The sequence below is a fragment of the Cervus canadensis genome, chromosome 29, assembly GCF_019320065.1.
Source record: "Cervus canadensis isolate Bull #8, Minnesota chromosome 29, ASM1932006v1, whole genome shotgun sequence".
Taxonomy (NCBI): Eukaryota; Metazoa; Chordata; class Mammalia; order Artiodactyla; family Cervidae; genus Cervus; species Cervus canadensis.
Window position 1 is genome coordinate 43,658,013 of NC_057414.1, and position 16,823 is coordinate 43,674,835.

General features: G+C 58.3%; 1 protein-coding gene across 1 annotated transcript; it reads right to left on the reverse strand.

The window, feature by feature from the left end:
* Nucleotides 1-465: 465 nt before the first annotated feature.
* LOC122430752 (mas-related G-protein coupled receptor member D-like) lies at nt 466-16,189 on the reverse strand. The gene is made up of 5 exons (XM_043451571.1): nt 16,108-16,189; nt 7,391-7,572; nt 7,063-7,321; nt 3,672-4,636; nt 466-903 (listed from the first exon to the last, which is right to left on the reverse strand). Exons 1-5 carry the CDS (start codon nt 16,187-16,189, stop codon nt 877-879), a joined length of 1,515 nt encoding a protein of 504 aa, XP_043307506.1. The 3' UTR covers nt 466-876.
* Between the last annotated feature and the right edge of the window lie 634 nt (nt 16,190-16,823).

A 16,823-nucleotide genomic window follows, 5' to 3' on the forward strand; every position in this document is an offset into this window, starting at 1 on the left:
CTCCTCTGAGATCCCACGAGTCCCCGTGCAGGCTGACGTCTTTTACCTGACCCTTGGTGGACACAGGGACAGGATGGAGGGGGCCTGGGGTGGCTCAGGTGAGGCTGCGCTATGCCTACCCAGCTCTAACGCACCTCGGGTCTCCCCCCCCAAGAAGGCCCAGGGATGACACTTCTCAGCACTCGCTGATAGATGGAGGCCAGACCAGTGCACAGCAGCCTGGTGGGGTCCAGGAGGAGGTGGCTGTCTCCACTTTATGGAAGACAAGACAGCTCCTCGGGGACAGAAGGCACTCAGGGAGGTGATGGCGGAGCTGAGGCTCAAAGCCACAGCCAGTCCTTTGCCCGCTCCCGATTGCTGTGGTCCCTCAGTGAGGGAGGAGCCTTCCCACCTGCTCATCCTGCTTTGCCATCACCCAGGACTGACTCCTGCATGGGAGGCGGGACTCAGGAACCACAAGCCCACTCACTGCAGTGCTGGGTTTAATTCTCAAAGTTACAACTCCATCCAATTCTGAATTGTTTACAAGTAATACATCTTAACAGATAAGGATACAAAAAGTTTGAAAGTCACAGAAAGAGAAGATGCATCATGCAAACAGCAAGACAAGAAAGCTGATGGAGCTGTGATAATATCAGACAGACTGTAAGGAAGTAACACTACTCAGATTCACGAGGGCAGCTGCATATTTTACCACCAAAGCTCCAATTCCCCAGGATAGAACACCCTTAAACTCGTACACTCCTAATAACACAGCCTCGAAACAGATAAAGCAAAGAAGCAGCTCATGCGCAGGCTTGCGTCTTCATTCTGGAAGTCAGATTTTGGTGATGCATGGCAGCCTTTGCCATCAGCCTTCAGCAAGGTTGTAAAGAATCAGGCCTTCCTCTTAGGGAGTCTGCCCTACAGAGGGGAGGAAAAAAATATCACAGATGCATGAAACAGCTGAAGACCAGCAGTCAGCACCGGGTAAGGATGGTGTGGGTTATGTACTGTGGACTTGCCACATAGATGGACATCAACAGGCAGACACACCCATCACACACTTTTGTTCACTTGTGTCTACATGAACGCCCATGCTCCCATCTGGGCATGGGGGAGGGTCCTCGTGGGGTGTGTCATTTGAGGGGGCCCTCTTGGAGATGAGTATGGACTGGAGCCACCTGGATTAACACCCCACCCCACGATCGTGGCTGCTGTTCCCTGGGCCCCCAGGCCTGCCTGCCCAGCAGGACATTCCACAAACATGTCCTGGGCCCTTCTCTGTGCCGGGCATTGTCCCGGGCATTGTCCTCGGTGTGGAGCAAGCTGTGACCCGAATGGGCACAGCCCCTGCTCTTGGTGAGCCCGTAGCACACAGCGGTGAGTCCACAGGGCAAGTGGAGCAGGGTGGGAGGACCAGAGGGCTGTGTGTGCTGTATTATTTTATGTAAGGCGGTCAGGAAAGGCCTCTCTGAAGAGGTGACACTTGAGCGGTGACCTGAAGGCGGTGAGGGAGAGAGCTCTGTGCGCAGCTGGGGGAGGAGCATTCTGGGCAGAGGGAACAGCAGGTGCAGAGGCCCTGAGGCCAACTGGAGCTGGTGGGCGGGGCTGTAGGAGGGGCGGGCAGAGGGCGGACTGGAGCAGGGTGGGCGGGGCTGTAGGAGGGGCGGGCAATAGGACGACTGGAAGCTGGTGGGCGGGCTGTAGGAGGGCTAGGATGGGCGGGGCTGTAGGAGGGGGGCGAAGGGCGGCTGGACTGGTGGGCGGGGCTGTAGGAGGCGGGCAGAGGATGGACTGGAGCTGGTGGCGGGGCTGTAGGAGGGCGGCATAGGATGGACTGGAGCTGGTGGGCGGGGCTGTAGGAGGGGAGGGCAGAGGATGGACTGGAGCTGGTAGGCGGGGCTGTAGGAGGGGCGGGCAGAGGGCGGAATGGAGCTGGTGGGCGGGGCTGTAGGAGGGGCGGGCAGAGGGTGGACTGGAGCGGGTGGGCGGGGCTGTAGGAGGGGCGGGCATAGGATGGACTGGAGCTGGTGGGCGGCTGTAGGAGGGGCGGCAGAGGCGGACTGGAGCTGGTGGGCGGGGCTGTAGGAGGGGCGGCATAGGACGGACTGGAGGGGGGCGGGGTTGTAGGAGGGGCGGGCATAGGATGGACTGGAGCTGGTGGGCGGGGCTGTAGGAGGGGAGGGCAGAGGATGGACTGGAGCTGGTAGGCGGGGCTGTAGGAGGGGCGGGCAGAGGGCGGAATGGAGCTGGTGGGCGGGGCTGTAGGAGGGGCGGGCAGAGGGTGGACTGGAGCTGGTGGGCGGGGCTGTAGGAGGGGCGGGCATAGGATGGACTGGAGCTGGTGGGCGGGGCTGTAGGAGGGGCGGGCAGAGGGCGGCCTGGAGCTGGTGGGCGGGGCTGTAGGGGGGCGGGCAGAGGGTAGCGGAGCAGGGTTGGGGGGACTGTTGCTGCCCAGGGGTCCATGCAGAGGAGGCAGAAGAGCCCCAAAGGAGGCGGGGGATGAAGCCAGGTGCACCTGTGAGCACCCCGTGAGCACTGGCACTCCACCGAACAGCTGCTGTTAAATGCCTGTTTAAATGTTAAACACCGCCTGTTAAATGCCTGCTGTATGCATGGCCCACGCAGGGTGCCCACCGCTGTGGAGCGTGGCTGAGCAGAAACCGCCTGCCCTTGTGTCTCCTGGTGGGCACGGACCCAGCAGGCTGGCAGTCCCACCCCAGGCCTCTGTCCCGGCCTGTAGGCCTCTGGGTGAACAGGGCGCCACAGAGACCCGCGGCCTTGACGGATCACGAGGCTCCCAGGGCCCCGCCCCTCGCAGCCACCCCCGCACCCTGGCCGGGTCTGGGATCCTGGGAATCCCGGTGTGTCTCTCAGGTACGCTCCTCTGTCCACTCTGGACCGCCCGCCCCGGCGCTGTCTCCATGCACGCCTTCTCTTGCCCACGGCCCACGGCCCATCACCGCCATCTGTGCTGCTCCCTTGGTGCCTGTGGGCTGCCCCCGCATCCTGTCACCCGCGCTGGCACTCAGCTGCTGCGTGTCTGATGAAGATACAAAACCACCGGGACTTCCCTGGCCGTCTGGTGGCTAAGGCTCTGCACTCGCCCTGCAGGGGGCCCGGGTTTGATCCCTGGTCAGGGAACTGGATCCCACATGCTGCAACTAAAAAACCCCGCATGCTGCAGTGAAGATGCACACAGTGACAAAGGTTCTGCAACGGAGACTCGGGGCAACCAAGTAAATCAGTGTTAAAAATAATACAGACTCATCTAGATGCGATGGACCATTGGCACTCACCCTGAGCCCCCTGACCACCACCCTCCTGCCACCATTGCCCCACTTGCCCCGCCTCTCCCGGGACCTCTCTGATGATCCAACCACTGAAAGGTTGGCACCTGGCTGTGGGGGGCACCCGCCAAGGCTGTGGGGTGGCTAAGGGCTCCGTGCGGCTCGCCTGACTGCTGTCAAGAGTTTCTATGTCCCTGGGCCCGGGACCTCAGCTCCCTCCTGACTGCCCCGCACGCTCACCCCCACCCCCCTGGGACCTGGCGCACAGCAGCTGTTTGCCTCTGGAGTGACCACTGGACGCTGGGCTTGGGAAAGGGAGGGAGCAGGGCAGGAGCCGCGGGGTAGGGCTCATAGGGCTGGCACAGGGTGGGCGGCTCCGGGCGGCTCTCAGACCCTCACCTCGTCGCTGGGGTCGGTGGAGGGCGTATCCCCCTCCTCCAGCTCGGGCTCCTCCTGCAGCACCCTGCTGAGCATGGCTCCCAGGGGCTCCCGCAGGCTCAAGTGGCCCCCGCTGCTCACCAGGAAGTAGATCATCGGTTTGGTGCTGCTGCTGACGGACAGAGAGAGGCAGGTGAGGCGGCCAAAGACAGTCTTTGCGTGCTGGGGCAGGTCCAGCCAGTAGAGCAGGAACCAGGAGATGCCGAGGGGCAGGGCGCAGGCGAGGAACACAAAGATGCAGAGCAGGACGGCCAGGTAGAGCCGCGTGAGCGGCCGCTGCCATGGGCGTGAGTTCCTCTGCACCTGGATGCAGAGGGCCATGCCGGACAGGGCCATGACGGGCGTGGAGCTGATCAGGGTGACGAAGTGCAAGACGGTCTCCGCCCTGGATCCCGGCCACGAGTGGGGACGCTCGGCCTTGTCGTGGAAGTACCAGGCCGGCATGATCAGCAGGACGGCCAGCAGCCAGAGTGCGGCGCACACCACGGCTGACAGGCGCAGATGCCAGCGGCCCCGGTACCAGGTGGGGAAGAGGCCGGGGAGGCAGGACTGGGCACTGGCGGCCGTCAGCAGGCTCAGGCTCACCGTGTAGGCCAGGTACCCGGCGCTCCTCACCGCCCGGAGGCCCAGGTGGTGCACGCGGGCCCCCCAGGAGCTGGCGCTCAGGATGGTCAGCGCGGCCAAGCAGAGGAGGAAGAGGAGGTCGGCCACGGCCAGGTGGAGCAGGTAGATGCCCAGCGGGCCCCTCCGCCGCCGGGAGCCCAGCAGCCAGACCACCAGGCCGTTGCCCACAATGCCGCCCACGCAGGTGAACATGACCAGCGCGTCCAGCACCTCCTGCACTGTGTGGAGGGGCCCTGGGGTGGGGCCCACAGTGCCCGGACTGCTGCTCCTGGAGCCGCTGCTGTTGAGAGTGTTCTCCATCCCTGGCAACAGTGGGGAGAGAGCTGAGGGCCGCAGAGCTGGGGCCCCTGTGGCTCAGGCACCCCCCACCCCAGGGACAAGGCCAGGGCGGGAGACCTCCACTCAGCCAGGCGGTGACTGGACGCCCTCTGGTTATACCACTTGCCACTCTTTGGAGCTGTCGCTGGCCACACCAGGCCACGTTCCCTCATGCCTAATTCAGGTTACGTGCTCCCGGCTCTGGGGCAGGCCGGCGTCCGTTTCTGTTGCTGGATGTGAGGGTGGCCAAGCTCGGGGCAAGGCTCAGGGCACTGGCCATCCGTGCTCAGTGCTGGCCTGGCCTCCACCCTGCTGGGGGCGGGTCCCTCGGAGCCTCTGAGTGGCCAGCTCCCGGGCCTGCAGCAGTCAGCGTGGGTGGGCAGAGTGGTTGTGTGTGGCTGGTCACTGTGATGTGCCCCCCGGGAGAGGTGGTGGGCACTGCTCCTCCCTGGGATCAGGGATCCCTGTGCCTGGCACCTTGCACCCCATCGTGGTGGGTGGACGAAGTGGGCCACACAGCACGCTCGGTGAGCTCCCTGACCCCTGACCTTCCCAGGTGCCAGAGTGCGCCCTGGGGTCAGCACGGCCCCTCCGCAGTTACTGTGGGGCTTGCCTCCCGCCAGACCCCAGAGCTCGTCGCTGTGAGCACCTGCTGGGGCCCAGGGCACCCCAGCCCTGACGTTTGTCCACTCTCTGACGGGCCTGCGCGTCCCTCCACCCGGGGCTGCCTTTCATTCCCATTGTCCACTGCCTGCCTGGTCTGACCCCCCTCGCCCTCCACCCAGGCACGCGGGGCTCGGAGACCCAGGGTGGCAAAGCTCAGCATCTTCGGGGCCTGGTCGGGACCTGGGACGGACTCCACAGCCTGGTACTGGAAGCACCACGTGCCCTTGCTCCCCTGGCCTGCAGTGCCCACCAGGGTCACGGTCCTTACACCCACCCACAGGGCTCAGCTGCCTCCTCGGAGCCCAGGCACGGAGGCAGGGTCCCCCGGGAACCCAGCTTGTTACACATCAAGGCTCTGGGTGCGGAATCAGGGAATTGGTCCCCAGGGCAGCTGCTATTTCATTTTACAAAGGTTGTTTTTTTCCTGAACTAATGGTGTAATGGATTGTATCGCTTCTAACCAATATTCGTGCATGCTCAGGCATGTCTGACTCTTTGCGACCCCATGGACTGTAGCCCGCCAGGCTCCTCTGTCCGTGGGGATTCTCCAGGCAAGAATGCTGGAGTGGGTTGCCATGTCCTCCTCCAGGGGATCTTCCCGACCCAGGGATGGAACCCGCACCTCTTATCATTTTCTACATTGGCAGATGGGTTCTTTACCTCTAGTGCCACCTGGGAAGCCGCAGTGATATTCATATTACGGGTCATGTTTATTCTTGAACTGGTTGCCGAGGCCTCCTCAGTGCCCCGCCTGGGTGAGGGTGGGGGATGGGACCTGAACTAGACCCCTTCCTGGTCCCGAGGGACCCACACCCCCTCCCACCTCCCCCCAGAGTCAGGGCTGAGAGATGCTGCTTGAGGCCGAAGGGGCTGCTCGGGGAGGGGGCGGCAGCCGTGGCCCCAGGCCGTGTGCCCTTAATTTCTCCTTATAAAGGACCCTGAGTTCGCCACCTGGTTGTCCTCCCGTAGCTGTGCGTGGAGGACTGCATGGGGTCTGACTTCTGAAGGCTTCGGAGGGATCAGGAACCGCGGGATGCCGCATTCCACCGGGCGAGTCCTCCCACCCCTGCGCTGCCTCAGGGCCCCCTTCTGCCCTGCTGGGCCCCCCACCTTTGGCTCAGACACCAGCACATGTACCCCCGACTGTCCAGTGCCCACCCTGGAGTCGTGACCCTCCTTCAGCCCCCTGGAGACCCCTCCCCGTCTGCTGAGACGGCCATGCAGGTCCTTTGGGCCATGGTCATCAGGTGGGGCAGGGATATCAGGGGACTGGGGGGGCCGGCCGGCCTCAGCCCCCGACAGCGATTCTTGGCTTGGACGCCCGCCCCTGGATGGCAGAGCCGGGAGCCTGGCAGGCGGGGGTCTCCAAAAGTTGTCTGTCCGACGAGAGGAGGCATCTGGGCCATGAGAGTCCCTCCCGTCCCCGGCAGGCTCAGTGAGGACTGTCTGTGTTCGCCTCGACCTGGCGGGCACCTGCTGGGGGCCGGACAGATGACACCCAGGCACCCAGGGCGGGGCTGTTCCCACACGGGGCTCATGGCACCGCTGGCCCTGGGGCCAGGAGGAACTCACCAGACCTAAGGGCCACTCTCCCACCCGTCTCTCCCGCAAGAGAGGAGACTTAGGACCATCCAGGCCTCGGGTCCGCCTGACCCCTGGCCCCAGAAGGAGCGGCCTTGCTCAGGGTGCGCTTGCCGTGCGGGGGGCAAGGTCTGACCTCGGGCTTGAAGCAGCGGCCTCTCACCTGGCCCGCCCACGCCGTCCGCTCCTGGAGGAGGACCTGGCTCCCGGAGGCCTGGGCGGCTTCCTGGGGCCTGGCCCTTTGGCTTCTCTGGCCGCAGGTCTGGCTGCAGGCTCGCGGAGTCCGACGGGTTGGTCCCCGGGATCCACTCCAGGCTCTGCCTCCTCTGAGGAGGAGAGACGCCCAATCCGTCTGCGGGAAGCAGGGCCCTTGGGGGACCAGCTGCATTAGGCCTCTCCCTGCAGGAGCCCGAGGCTGCGGGCTAATGGGCCGCCCAGGAGGCCCCACACAAGGGCGGGGCTCGGAGGAGCACCGGTAGCCGGCCCCTCACCCCGGCCGGCCTCCTCAGGGAAAGTTCGGGGCACCGGGCTTTGGGAGGGTCTCCGGCTGGGGGCTCCGGGGTCCACTGAGAGGCCGGTGCCTCTGGGAGCCAGGAGACCACGAGGCTTGTCCTGCAGGGTCGGGGCCGGGGGAGCACCTGCATGGAAACTTCTGGATCTCTGAAGCCCCTCCCTGCAGGAGGCGGAAAGACAGACCCTCGATAGGGAACCCCCAAGAAGGTTTAAGGCCCAGTTCAACCCTGGCTGTCACGTGGCTCTGGGTGACTTCTGGCCCCTGTTCCTCCATGTGTAACAGGAAGTTTCCACAGAGGCTTCAAGGGAGGGTGTGGCAGCGATGTGGTTCGGGGGGGAGGTGGCCGGTGTTCTGGGGGGAGGGGGACAAGAGAATTTCTTTGGGGCAAACCTCTGACGGGCAGCGACCCCAGCCCTGGCCAGGGGCCCTGCCTCTCACCGGGGATGCACAGAGGCCTGCCCTGCTCCACAAGGGGATCCTGTGTGTTGGGATGGGGGTGCCTGTCAGCACAGCATGTGGCAGGCCCCTCCAGGGTGAGGGAGGCAGTCAGGAGCCAGCCCCACCCCCAGCTCGACACGCACCCTAGGGTGTACCTTGGCAAGCTACTCTCTGTGACGAAGTTCCCTCACGGTGGCATGCGTCCACCTCATAAAACAGTCGGCACCCGCACATTGCTGGCAATGCAGCGTCTGCCAAGCAGATGGACCACTTGCCATGGTTCCCAGTTGCTGTTCAGTTGCCCAGTCTTGTCTGATTCTGCGACCCCATGGACTGCAGCACGCCAGGCTCCCCTGTCCTTCACTATCTCCCAGAATTTGCTCAAATTCATGTCCATTGTGTCAGTGATGCCATCCAACCCTCTCATCCTCTGCTGCCCCTTTCTCATTTTGCCTTCAATCTTTCCCAGCATCACAGGCTTTTCCAATGAGTCGGTTCTTGGAATCAGGTGGCCAAAGTACTGGAGCTTCAGCTTCAGCATCAGTCCTTCCAATGAATATTCAGGACTAATTTCTTTTAGGACTGACTGGTTTGATCGCCTTGCAGTCCAAAGGACTCTCAAGAGTCTTTTCCAATACCACAGTTCAAAAGCATCAATTCTTCAGTGTTCAGCTTTCGTTATGGTCCAACTCTCACATCCGAACATGATTACTGGAAAAAATGCAGCTTTGACGATATGGACCTTTGTCAGCAAAGTGACGTCTCTGCATTTTAATCTGCTGTCTAGGTTTGTCATAGCTTTCCTTCCAAGAAGCAAGCAACAGCCCTTGAAGAACAGATGAGCGTTCTGCAGAGAAAGGGTTGGCTGTGAACCCTCATCGGGCCCAGAGAGGGTGAATCCATCCACGATGGTGCCCATCCAGTCAGAACTTTCCAGAAGTCCCTTCCTCCCACTGCTCTGAAGTGAGAATTACCACTAAGGAGGAGGCAGGAGGAGGAGAGACCGGAGGGGAGACGCCCACCGTCCAAGAGGAGATCACCGCCCACCGGTCTGTGACAGCAGACTTGCCGTCTCATTTCTGAAACCGGACTTTGGTGTTTGTCCAGGGAAGTTGGGGCTTGGCCAAGTTTTCCTCCAAAGCTGGGGAAGAACTGACCCCTCTAAGTAAACATTGAAGAGTCAGAGGAGAAACAAGAAGGTGGTCTTTCTCATCATGCCCCATGGATTCCGCTTGTCACCAATCAGATGGGGCCAAGGTCCCCCTGGGGACACCCTTAACCTTAAAACTGCATGGACAGGAGAGAGGAATTTGACCCCATTTGACTTGTAATAAGGGTGTTGAAAAATCTTCCTCTTAGGAAGTGGGAGTCCTGAATGGAACCAGTCTTCTCTAGATGACGAGGTATTCCTTGGGACTTCCCGGGCAGTCCAGTGGTTAAGACTTGGAGCGTTCACTGCCGAAGGCCCAGGTTTGATCCCAGGTCGGGGAACTAAGATCCCACAAGCCTCACAGGGTGCAAAAAAAATAAACCCCCTTCAATGTGAATCAGTATTGACCATATCACATACTGAATATCAGTATGTTCAATGTTCACTCATTCATTCATCAACATGCATTTATGAGGTGCCAGCTGGGCTCCAGGGATCGAGCCCAGTGCTGAGAATCCAGCCTTGAAGCCGCTCCAGGCAACAGATGAGCAAAGAAACAAGAAGACGCTGCGTGCCGCAGGTGGTACCGCGGCGCTCAGGGCGGTAGTCCTCTAGAGTGTACTGCGGAAGCCCTCCCCCCACGGGGGTCCGTGCTGAGATCCTAATGGTGCGAGCGAGCCAGTTATACCGAACTCAGGGCGAGAAGTGAGTTCCACGCCAAGAAAACCGCAGATGAAAAGCTCTGGGTCAGAAGAGCTCTGGATGTGTTTGAGCAGCAGGATGATGCAAGGCGGGAGGGGAAGACAGAGGTGTGAAAAAGGCCCGGGATGGGTCAGGCCGCTCTCAGCCGGCTCCAGCCGGGTTGCTTTCTGGGTAAGGGGCCGGGGCCTCGCTCCAGGGACACCCCCACCCCCACCTGCCAGCAGAGGGTGGGCTTCCTGGGCACCTGTTCACATGGGCTTGTTTCTTTAAAAAACTGAGCTCTCATTCACATACCATAAAATTCACCCCAAAAGCATGACAGTTCAGTAGTTTTTAGTCAACTCACAGAGTTGTGCAAACACACCATACAATTTCCGAATATTTCATCACCCTCCAAAAAACCCGTATCCAATAACAACACCCCTCGCCCCCCCTTTGTCATACACTCAGAGTCACATGCTATGTGGCCTTCTGTGTCTGGCCTCGTGCCCTGAAAATGCTGACTTCCAGGGCCATCTACCTTGTCGCTTGTGTCAGAGGCTCATTCCCTTTTTTTGGGGGGGCGCTGTGCTGGGTCTTCACCGCTACGTGGGTTTTTCTCTAGCTGTGGCGAGCAGGGACTACTCTCTAGGTGCGCTGCCTGGGCTTCTCACTGCCGTGGCTCCTCTTGCTGTGGAGCATGCGTTCTAGGGCCTTGGGCTCCAGAGTGGCGGCTCCCGAGTCCTAGAGCACAGGCTCAATAGTTGGGGTGCTCTGGCTTAGTTGCTCTGTGGCATGAGGGATCTTCAGAGATCAGGGATCAAACCCGTGTCTCCTGCACCGGCAGGCGGATTCTTTGCCACTGAGCCGCCAGGGAAGCCCCAGAGCGGCATTCCTTCTTCGTGGCTGAGTAATAGTCTGCAGTGTGGATGGACCACAGTGTATCCATAATCTACTGACGGACACTGGTTACAATGAGCATGTGTTATGGATTTATGAATTACACATATGTAGTGTGGCTCTTACGAAGCTTGCTGCTATGAATATCCATGCATGAGTTTTTGTGTGGACGTGTTTTCAGTTCTCTCTGATGGAAGGTGAATCTTGAGCTGAATTTGACTCATCCTTCCCCCATTTTATCTCCCCTCTGCTGTCCTTGGAATCCATAGAGAACCTTCGTTTGCCTTACTCTGAGGAGTGGGAAGGGCGGTTCCCTTATGAATAAGGGAATGGTGCCTGTTCTACCCACTGGGAGGCCTCCCAGGGCGTGGGTAACCCAGGGCTATTCGGTCTGCCTGCCGCGTCCCTCCTGGGCACCATGATGGGGGGTGGGCAGACTCGGAGGCCCAGGGGAGCGGGCTGGGGGACAATGCCTGGCTTTACCCTGAAGCTCTCCTTGGAGACCTGAGTTCTCAGTGCACAGGAGCCATCCTCCCTGGGAGCGTCCAGAGGAGATGGCTGTGCCCCCTTCAGAGGGCACCCGGATGGGCTGTGGGTGCTCCCCAACCCTTAGGTGGCTCCTGGGCTGGGGCTGGCATTGCCCCTCGGCTACACGCTCTCGTCTCTGCCTGTCCTCCCACCCTCCAGGCCTTGGATGCTCACTTTCGTCCATCCAGGCCACTCCCTGGACCTCCAACTATTATTCTGTTTCTTTTCTCATGTTACATTTTTATGATGGAATTTTAAAACCATATGCAACACAGAGATGAGTGTGGCAAGCCCTCAAGTTCCCGTCTCCCAGGTTCAACAGTTATCACCATTCTGCTGTTCTTGTTTAATCAGTCCCAGCACCCCTCTTTTTGTCTTCTCTTCTGGAATGTTTTAAAGTAAATACCAGGTATCGTATCATTTCACTCCTGAATACGAAGATGCTTTTATGCACCTCTCAGTGCAGCGTACAGCCAACAGGATGAATGCCAGTTCCTTCCCAGCATCCAACCCCCTGCTTCTCTGCCTGGTCCCGCTGCCCTCGGGGATGGAGCTGGGAGCCCAGCAAGGCCCAGCTTCCCCTTTGCCTGCCGGCTGCTCTCACTCTGCTCTTCTCCGAGTGGTTTCCACTGCCTCTGAGCAACCTTGCCTGGGTCCATTATTTCATTAGGAGCTGCAGATGGATGGTGTCTTAATCTGGTCACTCTGAAGCTCTGCTTCCCATTAAACAAGAACTCCGCGCATCGCCTAAAATGTGGTCCTTACACTCTGTGGTAGAAAGTGAAGAGGAACTAAAGAGCCTTTTGATGAGGGTGAAAGAGGAGAGTGAAAAAGCTGGCCTGAAACTCACCATTCAAAACACTAAGATCATGGCATCCAGTCCCATCACTTTCTGACAAATAAACGGGGAGAAAGTGGAAACAGTGACAGATTTTCTTTTCTTGGAAAGAAAATCACTGCAGATAGTGACTGCAGCCATGAAACTTAAAAGATCCTTCCTCCTTGGAAGGAAAGCTGTGACAAACCTAAACAGTGTATTAAAAAGCAGAGACATTGCTTTGATCACACCAGTCAATCCTAAAGGAAATCAACCCTGAATACTCATTGGAAGGACTGAAGCTAAAGCTGAATCTGCTTTGAATACAAAGCTGATACTTTGGCCACCTGATGGGAAGAGCCGACTCATTGGAAAAAATCCTGATGTTGGGAAAGATTTAGGGCAGGAGGAGAAGAGGGTGGCAGAGGATAAGATGGTTAGATGGCATCACCGACTCAATGGACATGAATCTGAGCAAACTCTGGGAGATAGTGGAGGACAGAGGAACCTGGTGTGTTGCAGTTCATGGGGTCACAAAGAGTTGAACACAACTTAGCAGCTGGACAACAACAACAACAGAAAAGCTGGTTTAAATGCTCACTCTTTCCATTCCCTCATCAGTTTTCAGATAAATGAGTTGTCATACCAACCTCCAGATGTGACCAGGGGAGCATATGGCTGGGTTTTCGTAAGAGACTCAGGAATTCACCCATTTCTGATGTGCTTCATCTGATCCTTGGACTGGCCAGTAGGAACCTCCCAGATTTTCCTAACATCTCATGTATGGCATAAACTTTTGGGGCTGAATTTTGGGGACTTACATTTTTTAAATCCAAAATATCCCCACCTTGCAAATTAAAAGCTTGGGTATCACGTTTGCTACAAGAGCTGACTTCAAGACGGAATTGCGGTCCTTGCTTTGGACCCCTCCCATGAGCTCCAGACAGAGCTCCAGGCTGGGGCCCCGAGGGGGACTGAGATGAGCAGGGGAGACCTTTCAAACCGTCAGGTGTCACATGGCCTGTCGTCTTCTTGGGCCTCATGGTGACAGGTGATGAGCCCTCTGTGGGCCCCGGTGTCAGACCCTCCTGGAGCTGAAGTCCTGAGGTTGGTCCTCATGTTGGTCATCACAGGTGAGGGTGGGCCTTCATGGACCTGCAGAGGATGGGATGCGCCAGCCTGGAGGTGGGAGAAGCCCCGTTGGGTGAGTGCCCAGAGTCCCCACGAACTGCCACATTACCTGGCCCTGAACTGAGAGAGGGCAGAGAATGACGGGGACCTCAGGGACGTGGGCATCCAGCCTTGTTTCTTACCCCCATGGGAAGCCTGCGAAGCCCCTCCCGCCTCAGTTTTCTCATCTATAACATGGACAATACAACTTCTCACTCTGGAAGCCAAGGATTTGGCTGCTAACCAAGCTCAAGGTTGGAGCCCAGTCACAGCCCACACGGCATTGGCCGTCAGGGACAATGATCACCTGTTGGCGATCTAGAAGAAGTTGTAACTAGAGTCTTTGCAGATGTAACCAAGTGAAGATAAGATCATCAGGGTGGGCCCTAATCCAGCACGCCTGCTGTCTCAATGTCACTCATTCCGGAGGGCCCAGAGTGACGGTGGCCTGGGTGTGACTCACGCTGGGGAACTTAGCATGCCTGAAGAAGGCTTTGGCCATCATCCTTGGGAGGCTCCCGCATGGGGGCAAGTGTCTCCTGTGCCCAGATGTGGTCGTGGGAGGGGAGGCGGCCAGCGTGAGGTCACCTTGGTTCCATCCAGCCGGGCTGCTCGGCAGAGGGAGGCTGGAGGTGAGGGAGGGGTCTCAGACACAGTGTTGTCCACCCAGGAAGGTCTCGGGGACACAGAATCTGTGTTCATTGTCCCCAGGCCTGTTGAGAAGGGAGAAGGGCCAGCCTTGGAGTTCAAAGCCTGAGTCTGGGCCGAGCCAGCCACGACAGGCTCCTGCGATAACCAGCGCCAGGCCCAGGCAGCTTCAGGCTCCCCCAGGGTCCTGCTCGGTGTTAAACCCGCCTCAGGGAAGCCCACCGGGTAGAAAGGATTCTGTGTCCCTCGTCTGCACTAGGGAAGTCTCTGTGTGTGCGCTCAGTCAACTCCCTGCGATCCCATGGACGGTAGCCCGCCAGGCACCTCTGCCCATGGGATTCTCCAGGCAAGAATACTGGGGATCTTCCGGACCAGGAATCGAACCCATGTCTCTTATGTCTCCTCCATTGGCAGGTGGGTTCTTCACCACTGGTGTCACCCCAAAAAGTGTCCATTGCTCAGCTGTGTCCGACTCTTTTCGACTCCATGGACTGTAGTCTGTCAGGTTCCTCTGTCCATGAGATTCTCCAGGCAAGAATACTGGAGTGGGTTGCCATTTCTTCCTCCAAGGAATCTTCCCGACCCAGGGATTGAAACCATGCCTCCTGCGGCTCCTCCATTACAGGTGAATTCTTCTACCTTTGAGCTACCATAGCAAGGTCTAAAAGGAGAACAAAAATGGCCCCAAATCAGCTTTTATTTTCATTTTTCACAAATCAGTTTTTTTTTCCACCTGCTTTTTTTCCCATTAAAGTGGATGAAGGAAAAATGTACTTTTTCCACTTTGCATTTTTCCCTTTGACTAGAAGTTTATTGCATCCTCAGGATGGAAACGAACAGGTGGGGGAGGGATCCAGGCTGGCACGTCCCACACATGGGCGCCCTATATGGGACAGCTCGTCCTCAGGGATGTGGTGAGTGGCTGGTTGCCCCCATGGGCAGAAGAGATGCCGACAGAGGTCAGGGGAGCAGGCTGGGGTCACCCAGGGGGAAGTGGTTTGTCCAGCCTTGGAGCTGGGACTGTGGCGCCCCCTGTGAGTGCTCTTGCCTGCTGCTGGCTGCAGCATCCTGTCCTTTGGGGGAGGGGGCCCAACCCACCCATGAGCTGGAACCTGGGGCCTCAGCTGCTGTTCTTGCCCTGGGACCCCCAGGCAGGGCCAGCCTGGGGGTGGTCTCCTGATGCTCCTGGAAGTCCTATCGCTAGGATCAGAATCTGTGTCCTCCGAGAGGCAGGAAGAAGACCTCAAGCACAATGTGCGGAGCTGAGAGGCAGAGGGAGGCGGGCTGTCCTTGGCCACAGCCTCACCAGCTCCTGTCCAGGGGAGGCCAGGATTTACGAGCAGGGGTCCCTGTGTCCAGGACAGCTGACCACCAAGCCCTCAAGAACATCACAAGCTGAAGCCTGGGGCGTGTGGCTGGGCTGGCAGAGGCCAAGGGCTCCTAATTGTGGATATTTCCAGTTCTCGAAATCCCTTCGAAATCCTGGTGAAAGCTGGGTCCCAGAGTGCAGAGACCAGAACTGGAGTTGGAGCCCTGGGGCCACGTACCAGTTCTGCCAGTGGTCTAACCTTGGTTGGCAACCTTTCCTCATCTTCCCCTGGGTCTGACCATCACTCCCTTGGTTCTGTCACCTCCCATGAAAATAGGCGTTTGAGGTTGTACTGTGAAGCGCATTGGGAGGTGCTGGTCTGCTCAAGGTGCCTGGTCCTTCTCCTGCCTTAAATGCTGGCCGGTCCTTGGGGGTGGAGCTGGAGGAGGCAGAACCATGGCCCCCAAAAGGTCTATGTCTGTTATGGAATGAATTGTGTCCTCCTAAAGAAGGCCTGGTGGAGTCCTAACCCCAAGACCTCAGAATGTGACCTTATTTGGACTAGAGCCTTTGCAGATGCAACCAAGTGAAGATGAGATCATCAGGGTGGCCCTAATCCAACATGACTGGTATCTCTATGAGAAGGGATAGTCTGGACACATGTACACAGGAGGAAGACGATGGGGAGGCAGAGGATTCACGTGATAGGGCTGCGACCACGGAATCCCGAAGTCTGCAGGGACCATTGCAGGCCGAGAGGACACTGTCCCAGCACCTGCAGAGCAAGCACGGCCTCCGCAACGCCTGATCTCGGACTTCTGGCCTCTGGAGAGCTGTAAGATGGTTCACGTCTCCTTTTTTTAAGCACCCCAGTTTGTGGTGCTTTGTTACGGCAGCCTGAGGAAATGAATACAGAGTCCTGATTCCCAGGCCCGGGGATGTTACCTTGTGCGGCAAAAGGGACTCTGCGGGTGTTGTGGAGTCCTGCCCCCAGGCCACAGGTGCGAGGCCTGACACCAAGGCCACATAAGCGGAGCCTAGAGCCAAGGTCACCTTCGAAGCCGACCAAGCCCCTTTGTAACCGTTGCCGAAAGCCCTCCACCCCGATCACCACTAGCAGGCATCCTGACCCCATATTGGCAAAAATGCCCACTCCAGTAGTCTCCTTACAGTGGCCTAGAAAGTGAATATGGAAAGTGTTAGTCACTCCGTCATGTCCAATTCTTTTGTGACCCCATGGAGTATAGCCCACCAGGCTCCTCTACTCATGGGATTTCCCAGGCTAGAATGGTGGAGTCGGTTGCCGTTTCCTTCTCCAGGGGATCCTCCTGACTCAGGGATCGAACCTGGGCCTCCTGCATTGCAGGCAGATTCTTTACTGTCTAAGCCACCTCCCTGATCCTTATAGCACCCTAACCAATCACTTAGTGCCAACCTTTCAGCGGGAATTTTCTTTCTCTTGAGGCTATAAAAATTGGCTACTAACCCATGAATAGTGTTGACTCTCCTTGGTCTGTCAGGAGGTCAGCGGGCTACATTTGCAGTTGCTTCATTATCTCTGCACCCTGCTCTTACTCCCTTCTGAAATACGCAGTGTCTAGGAATTACTTTCCAACCCAAGCTCTGACTGCCACAACAGGTGTGATTAAATTAAGGGTTGTGAGAAACTTCCTTAGTGGTCCAGTGGCTAAGACTCTTGAGCTCCCAATGCAGGGGGCCCAGGTTCAATTCCTGGCCAGGGAAGTAGATCCAACTTGCTGCAACTAGAG

Coding starts and splice junctions, on each gene's coding strand:
- LOC122430752 (XM_043451571.1), bottom strand. CDS start 16,189: ATGGGGTCAGGATGCCTGCTAGTGGTGATCGGGGTGGAGGGCTTTCGG. Junction 7,322..7,390: donor CCCTGAGGAGGCCGGCCGGG/GTGAGGGGCCGG, acceptor GCGGCCCATTAG/CCCGCAGCCTCGGGCTCCTG. Junction 4,637..7,062: donor GGACGGCGTGGGCGGGCCAG/GTGAGAGGCCGC, acceptor CACTGTTGCCAG/GGATGGAGAACACTCTCAAC.